Source organism: Mycteria americana, chromosome 17 (assembly GCF_035582795.1).
Source record: "Mycteria americana isolate JAX WOST 10 ecotype Jacksonville Zoo and Gardens chromosome 17, USCA_MyAme_1.0, whole genome shotgun sequence".
NCBI classification, from domain to species: Eukaryota; Metazoa; Chordata; class Aves; order Ciconiiformes; family Ciconiidae; genus Mycteria; species Mycteria americana.
In genome coordinates this window covers 8,226,056-8,247,703 of record NC_134381.1, presented here as the reverse complement: position 1 = coordinate 8,247,703, position 21,648 = coordinate 8,226,056, and the positions used below count along the sequence as shown (strand labels likewise).

At 54.9% G+C, this 21,648-nt stretch overlaps 2 protein-coding genes across 2 annotated transcripts; both read right to left on the bottom strand.

Moving 5' to 3' along the window:
• Nucleotides 1–5,135: 5,135 nt before the first annotated feature.
• EXOSC2 (exosome component 2) lies at nt 5,136–9,773 on the bottom strand. Its single transcript, XM_075519719.1, has 9 exons — nt 9,592–9,773; nt 9,400–9,501; nt 9,214–9,259; nt 8,831–8,920; nt 8,427–8,492; nt 8,193–8,261; nt 7,140–7,316; nt 6,827–6,955; nt 5,136–5,946 (listed from the first exon to the last, which is right to left on the bottom strand). Exons 1-9 carry the CDS (start codon nt 9,714–9,716, stop codon nt 5,866–5,868), a joined length of 885 nt encoding a protein of 294 aa, XP_075375834.1. The 5' UTR covers nt 9,717–9,773; the 3' UTR covers nt 5,136–5,865.
• Nucleotides 9,774–12,401: 2,628 nt separating this feature from the next.
• On the bottom strand, nt 12,402–20,643 carry PRDM12 (PR/SET domain 12). The gene is made up of 5 exons (XM_075519865.1): nt 20,430–20,643; nt 19,369–19,559; nt 18,181–18,336; nt 13,796–13,907; nt 12,402–12,784 (listed from the first exon to the last, which is right to left on the bottom strand). The coding sequence occupies exons 1-5, from the start codon at nt 20,641–20,643 to the stop codon at nt 12,402–12,404; spliced, it is 1,056 nt and encodes a 351-aa protein (XP_075375980.1).
• Nucleotides 20,644–21,648: the final 1,005 nt, after the last annotated feature.

Genomic DNA, 21,648 nt, shown 5'->3' with positions numbered 1-21,648 from the left:
AGTTCACCTTGGGAATAGAAGAGGGTTGAGGCAGCAGCTTGAGGTCAGGGTGTTTTGGTCAAAGGTCTGTGGTTGCTCCCACTCAGCAATGGGAGAACACACAAATGCAATTTTGTGCAGTAGCCTCCTGCTCAGGGTAACCATCTGGACACAGAGTGGCTTGTTTATACTGACTCCTCCCTTGTGACAAATCCAAACATACTCCATGTCTCCTACGCCATATTCAAGGTCCCTGGCAGACGTGTATTTTTCATCTTCCAACAATAGCATCTGAAATGCAGCACTTCATACGGCCCTACGGGATCCTCCACCTCTGCTGCGCCAGTCTGCTCCTACATCACTAAATCTTAGCCAGGAGCCTGATCCCAAACCATTTCTATTGCATTTCTCCATCAGTGACTCAAATTGCAGGTACTGAGGCTGGTTTTGCTACACACAGGCAGGAGAGAGAAATTCTGGTACATTATGCTGAGACAAACCCAGGGTCACATCTCTTGAACTCAGCAGAATTTCTCCAGGTTTATCTCCGTAATGGAGATCAGCTTCTCACTGCGGTGATCTAACCCTCTGCTCAGCTCCCACACATTGAAGGAAACTGAGGAAACAGCTTTCTGTCAACACAGGCCAAGCAGCCTGAGAGAAATTTGTTACAAACAACAATACCAACCATCCTTTACTGAAAAAGTTATCCCCTTCTGGGTCTGACTGGAGCATCCTGGATAATCTCTCCTACCATGGCAGGGCTGAAGGAGAGTGAACTCCAGAAGACTACCACAGGTCTGTGATACTCAGATCTCGACCAAAATACACAAAGGTAATTGCAAATAAGCAGGACTTGTGTTCTGGACAATACAGGCTGCGTATATGCTTCTCCCTGCCTCACCTGAGATCTATGCAGATGAATGTATTTACTTTTTATTTAACAGACCGGTGAATTTATCATTTAGGTCAACAGTCAGGTATTCCTTCTGATGCTTTGCAATCGTAAGCAGCAAAGCGGGGCAGGTTCTTTGCCAGCAGTCCCCAACCTCTTTCCACTCAGCAGTTGCTCCAAAAGCGTTTCCATTTCCCAAAGCAGTGCTGTAGTTAATCTGGGGCTATAGACAGGCAGATGGGCCAGCTGGTCACTCCCAAATATCATAGCAAGATATCTGCCCTCTTCTCCTTCCTGAAGAGTATTATATTTTCTGTCCCCTACCCTGCTGTCAATTTTTGTGAACATCATTGTTGCATGTTAACAAACTTGAAGTTGCCCAGTGGGTGCAAGAAATTATTGGAGAAGACAGAGACAGAAAGATTGTGTGAATGCAGAATAAATTAAAAAAAAAAATCTACAGACTGTTTCTTTCAATCAAGCCTGGCATGTGGCCTGTGTACATCCCATATATTTCATAAAAGAAATTTCAATACTTTTTCTGTTTACCTTCAATTAAGTGTGGGTTGTTACACCCAACAGCTGCAGTGATGTTTCTTCCATTTCCTCCATAACAGTATCTTAAAGCTTCAGCCTCTTTACCAAATAATAAACCTTAGCATATGAATTAGTAGTCCTCAGGAACCTGAGAAAACCATTTCAAGAATGCCTATAATTTCAGTGGGGTTTCAGCATCTTCTAGGGTCTGCTCAAAGCTTTGTATTTATGCCATTCGCCTCAACTGAACAGCAAAACTGCATGCAGATAATACAGTAATAAGCAGCAGTAATTGGATTAATAACCCATTAGCACAAATTTAAAATCCCAATGGTTATTACTGGGAGTAAAGGGAGAGGTTGCCATTCTTCATATTAGTACATGAATCAAACACTGCCACCAAGAAACAGGAAAATTATTTCTACAGACGAGTGATTTTGTGTTCTCGTTTCTGCAGGCAGCACTCACCAGCAAGGGAACTATTTACTAGCTCTCCTTTCAAGCACGTCTGTGCCATGCATTAACCCTGGAGTAAGCAGCACAGGCAGGTGCTACGGCTGGTTTACAAACAGGCTCCACGCCATCAGACACTGGTGACCAAAGAAATAGGATTCGTCTAAGCTGTTTTAATGGGTGCATGGGCATTTTAGTTCCCCATATAAAAATGAACACTTACTAGGTTTTTCCCACCTCATGTTCAACTATTATTTTGTTCTTAAACCAGAGAAGCCATAGTTTCTTCCTTTTCACCCTTCCTGCTTAGAAGTTGCCTAGCAAAATCCCACAGACTATTTCAAGAATTCAAGAGAGCAAAATCCCACAGACTATTTCAAGAATTCAAGAGGACACTGCTGTTGCTGGAGCCCTCCTTTACATCTCAAGCACTTCCCGTTTCAAAAGCATTTTTTATATAGCCTGCCCATACTCCTGTGCAGACCTGCCTACAGAAAAAGGGGCCCCGGCTCCCCCACCTACCCGAGATGCCAGAGCCTCCCCCAGACCCCACCTGAGTCCTCACTCATCTCTGCTGGGCACTGGGGAAAAGTCATTTGCCATATTGTGGGTCATGACTGAAACAGTGATACCTGAAGCCTCTCCATATGGGAACTGTGAGCCCCTGCAGCACATCCAGTTGTTTTCGAGATGGATGAGCACTGGTGGCCCTCGACATTCATCAGGGGAGCGAAAACTCACAGGGATTCAGCCAAATCAACAGTAAACGGCAGCTGGCCCGGTACCTTTCTTGGCCACCTTTCAAACTGCTCAGGAAGTTTCTCCCGCCCCACACAAGTTTGTCACTCTCATCTCTTGTTACCTGCTGGCTTTGCAAAGCTGTGCTTGATGGGGTTGCAGGAACTGCCAGCGATGCCCTCGCTGAAGCCTTGTTGCAGAATTTAAGTCTGGGCTTGGCAAAGCACTGGCTGAATTTGCAAAGAACAGCAATGACCCCTCGTGGCCAGGGAGGAAAACACCGGGACCTTCAGTTGTCCCCACACATCAGAAAAGATCCATAACCAAACCTTACCAGCTGGTGCTCTTGTTCTCAAGCTTAAAAACAAAAGCTCCAGGAATTCGGGAGCACGGGAACTGGATGAGTCACATACTCTCCCCCATTAATACAAGTCCAAGGCCAAAATATCGGGAATGCTGCAGCGAGCAGGAGGAATCAGAAAGCTCAGAGCTGAAGCAGTCCAGATCTTGAGCTCATTGTTTTTCAGGTTGTATACTCATTTATTGAGCATAAGTAACCAAAGGTTCACAATGGGGAGAGAGGGCTAGCATAAGAAGCCTGGAAATAGACCCACAGTTTTAAAGACTGCTATGTAGAGGGAAAAAAAAGAAGGAAAAAAAAAAAGAAAGGGGGGGGGGGATCACAATTCAATCACAATTCAGCTGTGTGGCCCACACAGCCTGCTGCAGCACCCTTTCCCTAAGATCTGTGTTATGAGAACCTGGCACGTCTCACCTTGCAGGTCTGACAGCTCATGCTTGGTACCCATGAGCATGATCCAACTCTAAATTAACCACCTCCAGAGCACATTTCCGCAGCAAGTTTCCACCACATTACTGACAGCACTTTCAAGAGCCTCGTAACCCCCCCAACCCCTCTCTGACCTATTAGATGCCTGCAGAGAGGTTGCTTGAGGATAGAGAAGCATTTTGCATTCGTGTACCAGTTCAGCAGAACCATTTCCAGGTATCAAATCTCTCGGCGGGGGGGGAGTGAAGTACAGTCTCTTCACCCCTTTGCCCTTTAGCTGACACAGAGTTGTTTAAATTTAAGTGGCAGAGATGCAAAGAGATCTACTGGATTAAATACAGACCTCTCCATCAGCCTTCAAAAATGCTTTAAAAAAAAGGGAACATCAGACACTTTATCTCATGGCTTGTATATCCCCAATCTGCTTATACCTAGAAGCCTCACAGCAGAAATCCCTGAATCTCCCCATATGGTAATAAGATAAACAGCTGCTAAACTACAGCAATTGGGTAGGGAAAAAAGAGGTACTTTTCTAATTGAAAGATGCAGAGGCTGCTAAAGCTTTTAGCCTTTTTGCACTGTTCCTGTCCACGCAGATGTGGATAACACTGCTACCAGCCTCATGCACAGACCTGAAAGCATCACCATCAAGCTTTAGTTTTCAAATTTCCCGAGTCACGTTGAGGATGTGATTGTTGCAACACTAACTAGGGAATCCTCATAAAAATCACAATTCCTGGTTCTTGTGCGGAGCATTCCACCAACATCCCCAAGAAGTTAAGTACTATTTTAGATAGGTACCACGGGCAGAAGTTTGAGTTGTGCAGCAGCAGAATGGATTAACCGTGTCCTTGCTTGTCCTTAGCCAATGAGCTCCATAATGCTCTAGTATTAGGTAGCAGCGCTGGTGGCAGACATCCAGCCTTTGCTATTTGGCAGGGCAATGAGGCAGAGCTGCTGGGGGAAGATAAATACTACAAACACGATCCGAAGCTGCCACCTAGTGCTTAGTCTAGGCTGCAGGCAGAGCAGTCTGAACTAGATGAGAAGCAATGAATGGTATTTCTAGTTCCCAGGAAAAGACTGAGCAAAGAATTTTTCCTTTTGCCTGGGGCAAGCATGACAGTTTGCAACGTTAGAATTAGATTCAGGGACAATTAGGGCAGATGTTTTGCTTTTTCATCCTTTTTAAGAATTATAGTGCTGAGGTAGAAGCAGCTCCAATACAATACAAATACAATATATATACACAATACACATATAATACAAACGGCTCTAATATAGCACCAGAGACCTGAGAGGGTGTTCTAAGGAAAGCATCACATCCATTTTGTACAGAGAAGGCAAGTGACTGACTGCCAACATCTGGCTCAGCATGCCCACCTCTAACCACTGGCCTGAGGATCTTCACCAGTGTCATACTGGGCTCCCTGTCATCCCCCAGACACAGCTGCTGCGTGACTCACCTCTCCATGGGGTCCTGCAGGGAAGCAATGCGAGAGGGCCACTGTGAACAATGCCAGGCAATCTACTTACAGAGGAACTCTGCACAGAAGATATGCTGAAGAGGAAGGTCAAGTCCTGCTTTAACGGGATGAGGAGAAACAGTTGAAGAGGAGGTAACAGGACATTGCAACCTTTCTGAGTGTCCTGGCACAAGGACACTCAAGCCAACCGTAGCTCTCAAGCTAGACCCAATTCATTCTGGAGAAAGACAAGCTAATGCACACACTCCTGAATGACTGATGTGTTTCAAAAAATTTATTGAAATATAAAATATTTAATAGAAAACAATACTGGAGCCTCCTCAGAGGAGGAGCTTACCACATCAGGCATAAAAAAGGGAACAGCAGGATGCACACAGACTGAGAAGACACTGCTTGCCCACAGCTCCTGGCTTGTGTGGACAGCCACATCATATCTCATACCCTTGAGACATACAAGCCATGAACAGCCAAACCCAAAATGTGGTTAGCAAGGGTGTGGACACTCCTGGCCTCTAAAGACTTGTACCTGTGATCTGGAGTCTTAAAGAGAAAAATGAGCTCTCAGTCAGAGGACAGACTGGCAGATCTATATCACAGTAAAGGAAAATCAAAACTATTTAGAAAGCCTTTGGGGAGAGAGAAACATCACAAAACGTATCCCTTCCTCTCTATCATCCTGCACAAAGTTCAGGGGCACTCGACACAGCAACAAGTGCTATGAGATATGTCGAGTTCCATCTGCATCTTCATAAAGGTCAGATATCAATTTTTCAGGCTGCTGCACTAAAAGGCTATTGTACTTAAGTACTATTTAGTACTACTGTACTACAAGGGCTCAGGAAGTATCCTAGGAGTTAAAATGAGGAATTTTGGTGGTTTCTGAAGTATGGAATGAATGTTGGGGACTAGAACACTGAAAAAAAAAAATACTGAGAATCGAAAGCTGCCATGCTGGGACTTCGAATGAATGCTTCTGGCCACGTGTCCTATCCCTCCAGATCCAGCAACCTCTGTCGGGTTTCCAGAACTATCTCCTCCATCACCTCCGGTTTGAGAATGTCCTTGATCTGGAGTGGAAAGCAGAGTAACATTGGCACCAAAAAGCAACTACTGCTATTGCACACTCTGTGGGGACAAGGGTCCCTGGCACGCAGCAATGAGCAGCAAGTGAGTTTAGAGGGTTGTGGTCAAACAAGATTATCATGGCAGAGGGTCCAAGGCAAAGTCAACTTTGCCAGAGTTGGCAGTTCTTACAGAGACCGTAAGAAATCAAAGGAGATGCTACTGACAACTCCTAATCTTTCCTGAAGGATACACGCCAGTATTTGGGAAGGGGAGAGATTACTTAAACAGAAGTATAGTTCAAAAGAACATCCCATCTAGCTGAGTAGGCTGCCACTGTGAATGAAAGCAGAAGAAAATTCAGATCTTATCCATTTACAAGAAGAGAATTACCAGTGATCGTGCTGGCAGAAATCACAGAGAAAAGCTGTACAGCAAGTGGTCAAATTGAGGGAGCCTTCCAGCAGTGCAGAATGTGGATAAAAACAGAAGACCGGTCTCTGGACAATATATGACACTTGCTTTTTCATTTGTTCTTAAAGTGCACCTTACCCTCATACGATCCCAAATTCAACACTGTTTTCACAGGGATCACAGAGGGTCCATAATCCCAGCAAGCGACACACATCTATCAAAAAAGGGAACTGTTTCTCTATAGGGATAGTTGGACTTTGCAAGAGGCAGAACCCTTGAAACTATCCCTGCAAATGTGCAAGGAAATTTAAGGTATGCAGAAGGGGGGAAGTTCATCCTGTCACTTACTACAGGATGCTTTGGAAAGCCAAAAGGAAGCCCTACCACCTAACTTACTGACTTCAGCAGCTACTGATGCGGCCTTTCCATTCCCTCCCCGCAGTGTGGAATAAACAACGCTGGTTTCTGTACCTGATGAGGAAGGGATGCTTCATAGCAATACAGGATGCTGGTGTCAAAGAGCATCAGCTTCTGAGTAACCAGAGCCACAATGCAGTTTCGGAGCCGTGAGATCACCTCCCGGTCAGACAAGGGAACTGGCTGAGGAAGGACAGATGAAAAAGAGATGAATACACAGGGAAATAGTGCAAGCCTACTGTAGGAAAGCTTTGCCATTAATCTAATACCAAATCTTGAAAGTCTCGGGTTATTCATGTGCCTCTGACTATGTTAGACTAACAAAACATCGTTGGTAGGAGAAGGTTCATCTTCCCTGAACCCTCACCTCCAAGTTGGTCGTGAAGCCCCCTCCCTCTTCATCTTTCTGCTCTGGAGTTGGGTAGATCCAGATGAAACCGTTGTTGCCGAGGATCACAGATGCACCACAGGGCAAGTCGTGGAAGTGAGTCTTCTGGCGTTTCACAAGGGAAGGCGAGACCTGAACGAGCACACCCTGGCCAAGCTGAGGAGGAGACCACGAGACTCAACATGAGAGACGTGAGAGACATGAGCCATTGTAGATAACATCAAGTCACCGACATGCACTCCACTCCTGGTCTAAGAACCAGTCCATTTTAACACCTTTTCCTGTGAAACAGTGAATATAAAACCTGCCTGCCTCTGGGAGGGCTGGGAGGATTAGCTAATGCCTGTACAGTCCTTTGAAGATGAAGAATACTCTAAGTGCTTAGCACAAATGTTAATAATATCTTGATCATAACTACACATCAACCATCCCCGCAGAAAAATGCGAAGCAAGAGGCCCAATTTAGCAGAACACTTTCCCTCTTAATCCAGTCGCTGTCCTTCACCCTTTGTGCAATAAGCATACTTCGCTTTCATCTTTTAAGTGCTAATACCCTTGGTCTGGTAATCCCAAACTGCAGCGTACGCTCCGATGGCCCCTTGGCTTATTTCAATGCACAAAACCAGAGATAAATGCCAACTGCGTAAAGGCTAAAATAGAGCCCTGGAGAGAGAAACAAGTCATAGGGGCAACGGCCTGCAGAAAAGTAGCGATGAAGTTTGAGTCAGAAGATTTTTCTCCCCAGGGTTTAATTCCTCAGTGGCTAGTGGGGGACACAGGACTCACAGGCTGTAACTGAGGACAGGGAGAGCAGCAGCTCCAAGGGCAACTCAAGGGCGCTCCCTCTGCTTTGGGGAAACCCCGCTCGGTGCTCCCACATAGGAGCTAAGATTCTTCCTAACCTGCAGGAATGGGTTATAACAACATCCTGCTCTACTCCAGAGCTTTTTTCTTTAAAATCCCTCCAAAAGGCCTTATACAAGTTAACTGGAGCAGAATTCGGCCAAGACCGAGTGCTTCTGAACAACTCACCTTCCCGTATTTCAGACTCCGGGTGTGCAGTGATACAGCCCCATCAGAAAATACAGACTGGACTTCTGCCTGTCAGTGCCACTTAAGGAAACAAGGTCCCTAACGCTGCCCAGTGCCAACAGCTGCCGGCTGCCCCGGCAGAGAGCTCCCGCTACCAGCCAGGCTAGCCGAGGTCTGGCTGTTCTCCCCATGCCCCTTGGCTCTTCGGTCTGAGTGCAAGCAGTGGAAGGATACACTGATGAGGTCCCCTTCCTGCAGATAGTCCCTCATGGCAAGCTCATCTTCTGCTGATCTCCTTCTCTGAAACGCACAATGCAAGAAAAGTTACGTGTAGCTCAGACTGAGAAAATATCAGTTAATACCTACGTTGCAGGGGGACCTTAGGATGCCATGCAGAATGCAATCTGGTCACCAAAGGAAAATCAGGCAGACAAGCACACCTTCAGATCACTGAAGTGTTTATATCAAATAACACGGAGAGTTAAAGATATCGGAGCGCTACAGACCCACCCACAAAACCCAGCACTACCCTTGTGCAAACTGTGGGAAGGGCTCCAGAGCTTCCCAGCGCCTCAGCTTGTGCCATGGAAGCAGAAGACGACAGGGCTCTGGCACTGCTCTGCGTGAGCTACACTCACCAGTTCCCCACCAGGTAAATTCATAGATGACAGCAACAGGACTGAATCTAGCCTGGAATTTGTTTCCACTTTCCATCGCTTCTGCTGAACCTGGAGTAGAAAAATAATCTGTTGATATACACTCAAAAATTGAACAGGAGCTCTTCAGCGGAGCAGGAGGTCCTGCAGCCAGCCGAGCCTGCAAGAGGAGACAGCTCTGCTGACTGCTTCCAGCCTCATCTCGTTTAAAACCCAGGCGCTCACAGGGCCTCTGTGCAGGGACACTAACGTGCTTTTAGGAACGTCAGAAGCGCTCCGGATCGGACCGAGACCACGCCAGGCTGGCAGCCGGCCAGCGGGCCACCCTCCTCCTCCACGGTGTGTCAGGAAATCCCGAGTTTTACCTCCGTGATCCTCCCGACCACGATATCGCCGACTTCACCGTTGTACCTGGGAGCGGGACAGAGACAGCAGCCCGTCAGACGCCTCATCCTCCCCAGAGAACGGCCCAGCCAGCGGCCGAGCGCCGGCCGCCGTGCAGCGCAGACGGCGCGATCCTCTCCCTGCGTGGAGGAGGCGGCCACGCTCACCTGGTCTTCAGCGCTTTGACGCACACCAGCTTGTTCACCCTCTCCACGGCGCCGGCCACCGAGGCGATGAGCTTCTCCTCCTCCACGTAGGTGCCGTGGCCCCTGCGGAGAGAGCGGCCGCCTGAGGAGAGCCCGAGACCGGCCGGCCCGCGCCCCCCCGCCCCGCCGCCTCGCCTCCGCCGCCGCCCCCACCTCATGTAGCCCGTGTCCGTGGTGATCGTGTCCCCCGGCGCCACCAGGTGCTTCTCGCCGCCCCGGGGCGCGCTCGGCCCCACCGCCTTGCGGGCCACCGGCAGCCGCATGGTGATCGCAGCCATCTTGAGTGCGGGCGGCGGCAGCGCCGGCAACCCCGTCCGTACGCGCCTTCCGCCCGCCATGTTGGCTGCTGGCGAGAACGCGCCTGAGGCGCGGGCGCCGCCATCTTGAGTGAGGGCAGCGGTGATGGGAAGGCGGTGAGGCTGCTGGGCGGCCATTTTGGTTCCTGGCAGGAAAGGGAGTTCTGGGCTTCACTGCATTGGGATCCAAAGGGCGCGAGGGGCCATGTTTAGTGCGGGCAAGGTGCCTCAGCCCACCGCGGGTAGGCTGTGGGGCTGAGCGGGGAAGGCAGCCCCACAGCCGGGGCCAGCTCCCTGGCAGTCACCCAGCCCACGGGCCTCTCCCTGCGCCCCAGCCTGGGGCTCGCAGGGCCCCAGCACCCCACCTGGGGAGGCCACCCCCAGCCGAAGGGCAGCACTGCGGGCAAAGGGTGCGTTTGCCCTGGAGGGAAGCAGTACGTCCAATTTCTGGGGTGCCCACGCACCTGTGTGCACGCACAGTTGTTCCCCCCTGTTCTGAAGATAACCCCCTAACCCTCTTCCGAGGTGAAAGGCAGGCTCCTGGAGCTGGGCCTGCAGCCCCGCCAGTGAAGTTGGGGGCGGCCGGCGGGAGCTGGGCAGGACGGGCAGCAGGCTGGCGTGGGGCAGCAGGCCGGCGTGGGGCAGCAGGCCGGCATGGGGCAACAGGCTGGCGTGGGGCAACAGGCCGGCGTGGGGCAGCAGGCCGGCCGGCCTGTCCTCCCGCTTTAGGCGGGCCAGGGGCTGTCACCTGGTGATGGCTGCAGCGAGCCCACAGCTGGGGACTGCAGGAAGACATACGCCAGGACAGCACTCAGGCTTGGCTTAAACATCTCCAAGGGAGAAGGAATTTACCCCTTCCCTTGACAAAGCTGTTCCAATAATACGTTTGTGTGGAAATTTTATTCATTTAATTCAAACACCAGTTAGACTCTCAGAGCCGCTGAGAAAATAGCAAGGAAAAAGAAGCCAGCGATGACCTTCAGCGAATACTTTTCTTCCTCAGGACCAAAATCAAACGTTACTCTTTCAAGTCAGACTTGCACCAGTAGCCCATCGCAGCTGAAATATGACCATTAGTTCATGGAAGATATCAAGGAATATCAACAGCTGTTGCTTCCAATAGAGACTGTACGTGTGGAGACAGGGAGGTACCGCACCAAATGCTACCACCGGCTGCCTAGCCAGCCAGCGCTCACCCCTTCTCTTTCAGACCTGCCAAAGGGCTTCTGTGGCCCCAGGCTGCTCTTTCCTCTCCCCAACTGCACTGTTTGGTCCAACAGACGATGCTACATCTCCTTATTCACCTTGTGCTAGTCTAAACATTCACTCGTCCCAACTGCTACATCCTTCCCCGGGCACAGAGCAAAATAAAGCTCTCCAAACCATCCATCTTCTAAATGATAAATGTTCCAAGTAATTTTTATTTAGAATACAAGAGAGAGGTACAAATGTATTTACACTGTGTACATATACAATCAAATAATATATAATATCAAAGTTTTGTAAATAATGTTTACATAAATATTTACAAAGTTAAAGTGACAGTTGTTTGTTTTGTTTTGTTTTCTGGAAGTAAAACACAGTTTGTGAGAACTTTATACATCTTAGACTCATAATTAATATTAGAATACCTTCTTTTAAGCTTTATGATACACAGCCCTCTTCTCGCGTGTGGCAGGACTCCAGAGGGCGCTTAGGGTTGTCCTTGGGGACAGAGCTGGCCCAGGGACAGGTTTTCTCTGTCCCCAGAGGGCAGCAGAAGTAACAGCCGAAATGTCCCCTCATGGCTGCGGGGAGCCATGGGGAGCCATGGGGAGCGATGCTCCCAGGGCTGGAGCAGGCACAGCCCAGCAAAGCACAGGGTCCCCCACAAAACCTGCCTGTGGATGGGCATTTCCAGCTGGCACGTCGTGCTGGGGGTGTCCCCGTGGCACGTGGCCTGTCCCCTCCGCCCATGGCATCGCTCGGAGGTGTCGGGCAAACCCCAACGCATGGCTCGGGCTGGAGGAGGGCAGGCAAGGGGATTCGGGGGGGGAGAACGCGACCGTTTGCTAAATCGGGGCTCCTGAGGAGGGAAATGTGTCCCTTGGAACGAGCCACCAGGGCCAAAGCTGTCCCTGGGGTAAACAGGCATGAACGGGGTGGCCGCAACAGGGCTGTGCCAGCCTTTCAACGGGGCACGTGTCTCTGCTGGACACTCCCTGGAGCAGAGGAGGAGGGATAAGGGCAATTTTTATTTCCATCAAATTATCTGTAAAATCCAGGCGTGACTCATCCAGGCCCAGCTTTTAGGCTGCTCCAGCCCTCCCCCAGCACACCGGCAAATCCACGCAGGACGTCCCACTGTGTCCCTTCACTCCTCTCCCCCTGCCAACCCCAGGGACCAGCAGCCCACCCTACACCGCATCTCCCCGGGGAGGATCCTGCACGATGCGGCTGCACCAGTGGCTCGCAGAGCTGGGGGGGGGGGGTTCCCCTCGCTCACCGAACAGCCTGCCAAACCCCACGCAAACGGCGACGCTCCAAAAATAAACCAGCACCCGCCTTCAACACACACAGCAGCCCTGCCTCTGCCCCCCAGCTCTGCCAAGGGCCAACACCCCCCGGTTCATTGCATGTCTCAGCGCCAGTCTTTGCTGTCCGAAAACCCGCTGCCGCGCCAGGGCTTCACAGCACCATGGTGGGGATGTGATGGGCCAAGGAGGCGGGATGGGGCACGGGCAGGGCCGGCGAGTGAGCCTGCAGGGAGGCGTTGGGGGGCCGATGGCGGGCGCTTTTCTGGTGTGCCCGCAGCCCGGCGAGCTGGGAGTAGGCACTTTGGCAAACCTGGCACTTGTAGGGACGCTCACCGGTGTGCAAGCGGACGTGGTTGCGGAGGGTGGAGGACTGGCTGAAGCGGCGGTTGCAGAAGCGGCACACGAAAGGCTTGTCCAGGGTGTGGATGCGCATGTGGGAGCGCAGGTTGCTGCGGGAGTTGAAGCCGCGGTGGCAGATGACGCAGCGCATGCGCCCCGTCGTGCTGGCCCCCGTCTCCACCGCGTGGAAGTCCTCTGGGGACAACGGGGGACAGTCAGGCACTGCCCTCTGGCGCAGCAGCTCACACCCTCCCCGAGCCCCGGGGTGCTGACTGTCCTAAATAACCCCCCCGTACCCCCTTGCTCTGCCCGCCGAGGATGCCCATGAGCAGACACCCACCCCGGGCAGAGCGGGATCACAGGCTGACACCTGGGGCTTTGGGATGGGGCCAGAGCTGGGAACAGGCTCACCCAAATTTAGGTGAGGGGGAACACTCGAGCTGACCTGTCTCCCCTATAGATGAGCACAAAAAACGCTTTTCCCCTCCCTGGGCTGCTAGCAGAGCTGGAGGGGGCGAGCGCAGGAACCCCAGCCCGCAGCCACGCTGCCCTCGCCACCAGCCCGGGCCCTTCGGCAGCAGCACGCCATCCCGTGTTGGTCCCAGCTTCTCCCCCTGCTTCACTGGGCTCCGACCTGGCGCTCTCGGAGCGGGGAACGGGGCTGGGGAGCACAGATGGGGTCTGGCTCTGAACACAGCATCCCCCAAAAGTGCCCCAGAGCTCTGCTGCCTGCCCGCAGAGGAGCATCTCAGGGAACCACCAAGACAAGCAGAGAGCAAAAGCCCCGGGAGAGAAAAGCCTCCTGCGATGGTGATGTGGGGAAAGATCTGTTAAACACGGAGAGGGGCCATAGGCAGCTGCATACACTCGGCGTTTTGCCGTGCGTTGGGGCTGCCTTCCTCCCGCTCACACCGCTGCCCTGCTCCTCCCTGCCCGGCTGGGTCAGGCAGCGACTGCTGGCCACCACACCAGCAATAGCCGTGGGCAAACCAGCCCGGAGGCAACCCCCCGAATTACTGGGGACCTGCTCAAGCTGTATGGCTCTGTCTCATAGTCCCTGTGTTTGTCCCCAGAGAGTTGGGGGATCTGACATATCCCCCGGGATGTCCCTGCCCCATGCCCACCCCATGGCCTCAGAGCTGGGGACAGGGTGAACAGAGAACGGGCGGGGATGTTGCACCCGTGGTTGTTTCCGATGTTACCTACCATGTTTGTTCTTCTTCTGCTCCTCTTCCAGTCCTGGCACACCCGGGATGCCCAGGAAGGTGTTATGGGAGTTCCCGTACCAGACCAGCAGCTCTTGGTCTGGAGGAATCATCTAAAAAGAGAGATATAGTCAGTGGCGTCGGGAGGGGACGGTGAATGGCTCACTGTGCATCCTCAGCCAGTGGCTTCAGACCTACACTGGCCATATCGCATCTCCTGCGAGACCCTGCTGCTATCTGCGACCTGCCAGCGGTCCCCAGCACCCCCCCAGGCAGGCACAGCACAGCCCAGGCTGCGGTGCTGGAGGCGACGGCACGGCTCAGCACCATCCACCACCGGCACAAACCTGCACCTGGGTCTCCCCCAGGCTTGGGCCACAAACAACGTGACAGGCAAATCAGCAGCTACAGAGCACGCAGACGGAGCTGGGGTCTCTGGAGTGAAGGACCCAGAGGTCCCTGCAGCTTGGGGAGACGAGGACATGGAGGCACACAGAGAAATAAGCCATTTGTGGACCCGTGAACTGCAGCGAGGCACGAGTGACAGAGTCCAAAGCAGGGAGCCGTGGCACAGAGCCCCAGCTCAGTGCTCCTGCAGAGCGTTTCAGCTCTGGATGGAGCCATCGGCACCCTCCTGCTGTAGGGCACAGGCAGCATCTCCCACCCGACCCCGCTGGGGCTTATTTTAGCAGGTGGAAATGCAGATGTGGCAGTGAAGGGCTTGTCAGCCCGGGGATCAGAGGAGAGCTCGGGGGCTGCTATAGGAGAGCGTGGCTCAGGTGCGAGATGCTGCCTATGTCCCAGACCAAAGCCCTGGTGCTTGCAACAGCCCAAGGAGATCATTAGGGCCAGGGAAGGGCTTTGCACCACCCACGCTCCTGTTTCCCTGAAACAACGGCACTTCTTCCCCTCTTGTTCCTGGTATGTTCCTGCACTGCCGGGGCGGCCGGAGCGAGCAGCCAGGAAATGCCGTGCAAGCCTCCGCACGTGAAGCAGCCGTGGCTGGGAAGACAAATTCTCTCACACCGGAGCAGCTGCTTCAGGCAACGCTAATAACACCATGACTTTATAAAAAAATATGCAGATTTTTCCTTTGCGGGCCCCTAATGTTAAGAACCAAATTTAGAAATGCTAAAGTCCCCTGTTTCAGGGGGCGGCTTTCCATACACAGGGTAGTCCAAGAAAAGCATCATCCACGTGAAAAACAGATCATAAGTTAGATCACCTGAGCCCTGAAGATGTGCCTAATTTTAAGCACCTGAAAGCAGTGGAAATTTGACTTCATATGTTTAAGTGTCAGTCTGCGTAAAGACCTCACTAGGGCTGCAGAGTAGGAATTTGGGAGGCAGGGGAAGCCGATATCATTTCGCATCCCAAATTGGTGCTGTTTCTTGATGTCATTTTCTTTTCACAGAAAATGAGTTATTTTTAATACAAGCAAATAGAATAAAATATCGCCAAAAGGATAAGACACATTGCATGTGTGCATACATGTGTGCACGCATGTTTATGTTCTGCTGGAGCTGGTGCACATATGCCAGCAGCGGGTGAGCACCCACGTGCATACACCCCAAAGCAATTTAAATTGCCCCTCAGGAATCTTGTGGCCTTCAGATCAAAGGCCAAAACTCGCTGCCCTCACTTTATTTTCCAGCAGCGGCAACTTGAAATTGCTGAGGAAGAGGATGCGAAAAACAAACTAGCAAGCGAGGGGAGGAACGGGCAAAACACATGAAAACATTAAAGGCAGATAGTGAAAAAGGCACCCAATAAATCTGATTTTGTGGTGGGTAGGTGAGAAAGGCATCCCAAGAGATGTTGTGCTGCAGTCATGGTGCAGCAGAGGTGGGTGCAGAGCAGCAGGAACCAGGCAGCCCACGGTGCCCGCCGGGGAGGGGATGCAGCGGGCGGGGGGCAGGAGGCTGCGCAGGGGATGGAGGGTGACAGCGCCCGTGCACGGACACGTGTGCTGCTGAGAGAGGGCACTGCTAGGATCAGATCGGTGTTTGCATATCCTGCCCGAGACTGAGCTGCTCCAGGATTTGTGGTGAGGGAGGCGAGAAGGCAGGAGCGGTGGGTAACAAGCAGGGAGCTCGCTCGGGTCCGAGATGCTGCATTTGTGTGCCCACGACTCTGTGCTAGGGGATTAGCGAGCAGAGAGAGAACCACAAAAGGAAAATCCTCTCTCGCTTTTCCTTTTCTTGTTGGGTGCACAAACCCCAATGAGTTTGAGCAAGCAATGGGTTTTGGACTGCGTGCGTGTGTGCATGCGCGCGTGCCTGCAGGCGTGTTGCACGGGCACAGCTGGTAATGAGGAGCCCACGAAAGATGCAGCTCCTCGACCTGTGGTGCCCGGTTGTGAGCCAGCTCCTCACACACTCCATGCTTTCCTTCCTCACGCTCTCGCACGGAAAGCCCCGGCTCCTTCTGCTCCTCCCGGCACGGAAGGACCCATGCCGACCCGCTGGCAGCGGGAGCGGGAGCACCACCAGGCGCCTGCCGTGCCCGGGGAGCATGCCACAGCGTGACAGCCAGCACCCTTCATCCCCACTTCCACCTCCCCGTCCCTCAGGGTTCAGCACTCTCAACATTTCAACTTTGCTGCTTGTGCTGAGGGAATTAAACTCATCCTGCTCTGGTACTCGCTGCTTCAGCCCCGGGAGCAAGCCTGCAGATTGTGACTGTACGGGGCATCTACACACACCTCCCCAAATGCCGGCTCACCTGCCCCATCGTCCGTGCACACACAAGGGGTGAACAACACAGCTGTATACCTAATTACACCACAGCTACCTGGAATTATTTTACTTCTTTGCATAATTTAAGTACAGTAATAAAAAGCAATTAAGCTGCTGTCACAACAGGCACAGCTGCCCGCAAGAGTATCAGGTCTTAAAACCGGGTACAGCTGAAGCCTATGGAGGGGTGTCCAGGGTGGGGAGAGCAGCACAGAAGCACTTGGGGCTCTTGCAACGCTGCACAGGGAAAGGCAGCAGAACCCTGAGGAAGCACACAGGACTTCTCCCACAGAAAAAGAAAATACCTGTTCTCTTCTTACACACTCACTCGCCTTTCCCATCCCGCTGCGGCAATCCTAAACCCAGCCCTGATGCTGGCTCAATGCAGGATTGAGCCGTGGTCCTGTGCTGTGGAGCATTTGAGCATCTGCTCCTCTGTAAGCCAGCACAGGAGCCCAGATGAATCCGGGGAGCTGCCTTTGCCTACGGAACCAGCGGGCACTTGTGCTCTTTCCCAGCTAAGACCCTCTCCCAGCTGCGAGCAGCCGCAGGAGCCCACAGTCCTGAGCGTGCGAGACTCTGGACCCGATATTGGAGAGGGACGGTCCCACAGTGCTGGTCTGGGATGGAATGGGAGATGTTCCCTCTCGTGACTCTAAGCTGAAGCAGCTACACAGGGATACCTCTCCGACCTACCACCTTCCTCCACCTGCAACAGCATCGGGTTATGGGCACACTGTACGCAAGCAGGGCTGGTCCCCGCCGTCACACCGCTGTCACTGCGTGACTTGTACGCCCGTAGCATCAACGATGCCAGGGAGCTGGACACCAACCTCCATCCCAGCATCTCCCACGGGGAGCTGTGGGATGGGGGTACCTCCAGCCTTCACCCCGCGGCACAGCAGCCTGTGCCCTGGGACATCCCTGGGACCCAGCGCCTGCCCCTGCTTCCCCGCCGGGCCAGCACCCACCAGCGCTTTGTATGGGAGCGCGTGGATGGGCCGGGCAGGATGCGGCCCTGCCCCACGGCCCGCTGCAGGCAGCCCGAGGCATGGCTGCACCAGCGCCGCACCCTGCCCGCTCTGCGGCTCCCTGCCCGGCTCCGGCAGCCCCGATCCTCCTCTCACGCTGCGTTTACAGCCAGAGCCGCTTGTCACCCCCTGGGCAAAAGCTGCGCAGAGTCAGGCGCAGCCTGCGCTCGGCACCTGGGTTTCACAGAACCCCCCGAAACTTTTCCCTGCTACAGAGAAGCAGGTTCTGCACAAAATCCCGTTTTTCAAGAAAGCATCAAAACCCCGCTCCTGCCCAAAGCGCCAGCTGAGCCAGGATTGCAGCTCTTTTCACACTTTACACCCCCAAACAAGCTTGGGCAGCGTTTGCTCTCCCTCTGCTCAGCACACATCACCCCATGAGCCCACCGAAAGGGGACAGAGAGGAGAAGAGCCACTTGCTGCTCCCTGGGGTCTCCCTGAACCCCTTGCAATGGCCTTTCCCAGGGGATCTGGGTGCCAGGGATGGCAAAGCTACCCTGTGCTCCCACAGACACCCCAGCAACGGCCCAAAGAACAAGGGAGGGTCTGCGGGGTGGGAGGTCCCAGTACCCTGCTCCCCTCCTGCGGCTACCCGGCTGCCTCCCGGCCCCGCTTACCTCAATGGCCTTGTAGAAGATGCTGTTCCCGATCTGGACCACCTCCAGGTTCTGCTCCTGCTCATTCCGGGCGCATTTGATGTAGGTCATCCAGCTGCGGTGGTCCTCCTGGCTGGCATCGATGAAGTACCGCACCGTGCCATCTTCGTTGAAGACCTGGGAGGGGGAACGAGCGGTTGGTAGCGATGCTGCCCGCAATGGACAGAGCCCCTCCACCTCCTGCCTCTGGGATAAAGTCCCCAGCCCCAGCCGGGGACAAGCTCAAAGCCAGCACGGCCTCGGAGCTGAGACCCTGCCAGCAGCCGGCAGCTGCTGCCTGCGGACGGGCGATGCCCAAACCCTTCCTGCTCATGGTGCTGGACCGCGCATCTGCAGTGGGGCTGAGGAAGGGTGCCCTGCTCTCACTGGGCGGGCACGGCTGGCCCCACCAGCCCATGCCCACCCGGATAACCCAGCTCCCTGCCTCAAGCCCCCTTCTCGGCAGAGCCCCACCAGCAGCTCGGCCCCGAAGGGGCTCTTCAGCATCCTGCAGGAGCAGGGCCATCCCTGGGTGGAGGAGGAAGGTGCCTGCCAGACCTGGCCCTCAGGGGAAGATGCTTTGCAGGAAAGGTGAGGCAAGTTTTCATTACGCATAAAATTAAAACAATAATAAATAATAATTAATAATAATTAAAAAGTGCAAGTCTGACACTCAGTGAAACAAACAAACAAAAAAAAAAAAAAAAAAAAAAGAGGAAAACCCCCTCTACTAGCTGGGCATTAATGCGTGCTGTCCTGGCAGCTCAGATCCCCCCAAGCCCCACGGCTTCACTCAGGGTTAACCGCACCCGGGCTGGGACAAAGCGGGGGACGGGGCAGAGCTGGTTTCGCCCGCCGTGCAGGGTGCAGGCAGCTGCCAGCCAGGTGTTTCACCACGACGGGGAAGGGCAGGGTGTGATCCTGCTGCGTGGGACACGAGCAACGGCGTTTCGGGGCTCGTCCGAGAACTGGCTGCACCCCGAGGGCTGAAGAAGCCTTGCCCTTCTCCTGCCCTGGAGGAAGCCAGATCTTTGCATGAAGGGGGAAACTGAGGCACGGGGAGGGTGCCTGGCAGCACGCAAGAACAGGACAAAGCCCCCGGGTCTCAGCACCCCGTCCCTGCCTCTCCCCGGGCCAGCCGGGGCCGGGGGTACGGGAGGGGGTCGTTACCTCCCACATGAGGTTGTTGTTCTTGCACAGGTCCACATGCTCCGGCGAGATGACCCTGCCTGTGAACGGTCCCATCTCGGTGCCAGCCTTGATCCAGGTCTTGGAGAAGATGCCGAGCCCTTCCCCGGGGATGGAGCTCTGGGCGATGATCACTTCCGACGGCAGCACCAGGCTGGACAGCTTCTGCACCTCTGCGGGCGGCGGGAGAGGGCTCGGAAAGGGACCCGCCGCCTTCCCCCCCTCCCGCCCCGCCGCTCCCCGGCCTGGCCGCGGGGAAGGGCCGGGGGCGCGCCGGGGTGCCCGGGGAGGGGGGCAGCGGGGACCGGCCCCAGCCCAAATCCCGGGTCTGAGCCTTTTAAACGCCCAACCGAGCTCCGACAAAGCGGTACAAGGTTCCCCCCGGGGCATTGAGGAGGTACCTGGGAAAAGCAGCCCGGGCCGGGCGAGGGAGCGGGGCTGAGAAAGGGGGTTAAATGGTGTCTATTTCGGCCCATCCAGCAATTTGTCATGCTGTTAAAGTGATCTGCATTCATTAAACTCAACTAGAAAGAAATTGCTAATTCTAAATTCATTAGTCCTTTAGGAATGCTGTAGCGGTACATTGTGCCTGAATGGCGCAAGGGCTTGTTTAAAAGGGCCCAGGAATTCCTCTTACAAAATGGGGAGATGAGATGGTTGACATATCGTGAATGGAAATGGAATTAGCCTTCATGGTAAATTAAGAGAGGAACAGAAATCCGAGAGGGGGAAAAGGGAGCCGGGACGCCCCGGCGATGCCGGGGCGAGAGAAAAGAGATTGTCCCGGGCGGCTGAATGGGGGGCGGCCCCGGCCCCCCGGCCCCCTCCCCGGCCCGCGGTTTAAGTGGGAACTTTCTCAGGTCAAGCCCAAGTTAACCAAATGAATTTAAAGCCCTTCTTTCCCCAGTCAACTGCTATTACACGCCTGGGGAGAGCGGGGCGCCGGGAGCCGCATCCCGCCGCCGGGCACCGGGGGCCGGTCCCGGGGCCGATGGAGGGGGCCGGAGGGACCGGGGGGGGGGGGGTCCGGTGCCGCCACTCACCTCCGGAGAAGGACTGAGCCAGGACCTCGGCCGTGAAGGCGGTCTTGGGGCTGCTCTTCTCCTCGAAGAGCTGCTCGCCCAGGACGTTTCTCCAGCGGCCGTAGAGGAAGCTGTGCAGGATGTCGGAGGTGATCACCTCGGCCAGGGAGAGCCCCTGCGGCTTCAGCCCGGGCTTGAGCACCAGGGCTTCGGCGGGCAGCACCGAGCCCATCATGGGGGCGAGGCGGCGGGCGGGCCGGGCTCGGCGGGGCGCGGGCGGCGGGCCGGGCTCCGTGCCGCTCGGCGGCTCCCGCCCGGCTATATATGAGCTTCATTGACCCTCCTAATTGGTTATTAATGACCTCCCTGACGTTGGCGGAGAGACTGGGGCTGCCGGAGCGAAGCGAGCCGTCGGAGCGCCCCCCCCCCCCCCCTTCCCTCCCCTCCCCGGGGGTGGGGTGGCTGGAGGGAGGGAGGGACACGACGAGCACATACACACACGCACATGCACATATACATATACATACACACACACACACACACGGGCTCAGCCCCCCGCACTCCCCGGCCCAGGCAAAGGCAAACCCAAACCCGGGCACCTGCCCCTGGCCAGCACCCGGGCAGGGCCAAAAAGCAACGAAACCGGCAGAAATGCCCACGCCGGTGCCCCACGGACGGGGCGCAGCCTCGGGCACGGGCCCGCCCGGCCCCGCTCCCCGCCCGGCCCCCGCCCTCGTTTTAGGGGTGAAACGCGGCGCTTTGGGGCCGCTGCGCGCTACAACGAAATCGGCGGCCCCGACGCCGCCAGCCCCCGCTGCTCGGCGGCCTCTGGCCCCCGCGGCCCCGGGGGAACGGGCCGGGGACCCCCCGGCAGGTCCCGAGCCGCCGCGGCTACCCGCTTCCCCCCCGCATCCCCGGCCCGGCGGGTCGGTACCGGCGGCCCCGGGAAGAGCCGGTGCTGCCCCCCAAATCCCGGGGAGGGTCCCCAAGCACAGAGCGGGGCGGGTCCGCGCCCCCGGGACTGGTCCCCGCTTGCACCCAGGGCCAGGCTCGCCCGGCCGGCCCCCAAACCCGCATGCCCGTTGCATTTCCCAGGGGAAGGTGGGAAGGGCCGGGAATTGTGCCCACGGGTGAAAGGGGCCGGAGTGGATCCCCCACTTCCCCGCAGTGGCAACCGTGTCCTGCCGCGTCCCCCCAGGGCCGGACCCCCCACCCCGGGGGAGGCTGCAGCATCTCCGGG

What these genes read in the sequence shown, in the direction of transcription:
- EXOSC2 (XM_075519719.1), bottom strand. Translation starts at nt 9,716, where the DNA reads ATGGCTGCGATCACCATGCGGCTGCCGGTGGCCCGCAAGGCGGTGGGG. An exon ending in AGGAAGGGGACCTCATCAGT is followed by an intron (nt 8,262 to 8,426) that starts GTATCCTTCCAC and finishes TGGCACTGACAG; the next exon opens with GCAGAAGTCCAGTCTGTATT. An exon ending in GCTTCACGACCAACTTGGAG is followed by an intron (nt 6,956 to 7,139) that starts GTGAGGGTTCAG and finishes GTCCTTCCTCAG; the next exon opens with CCAGTTCCCTTGTCTGACCG.
- PRDM12 (XM_075519865.1), bottom strand. Translation starts at nt 20,643, where the DNA reads ATGATGGGCTCGGTGCTGCCCGCCGAAGCCCTGGTGCTCAAGCCCGGG. An exon ending in ACAACAACCTCATGTGGGAG is followed by an intron (nt 18,337 to 19,368) that starts GTAACGACCCCC and finishes TCCCCCTCCCAG; the next exon opens with GTCTTCAACGAAGATGGCAC. An exon ending in TCTTCTACAAGGCCATTGAG is followed by an intron (nt 13,908 to 18,180) that starts GTAAGCGGGGCC and finishes CTCTCTTTTTAG; the next exon opens with ATGATTCCTCCAGACCAAGA.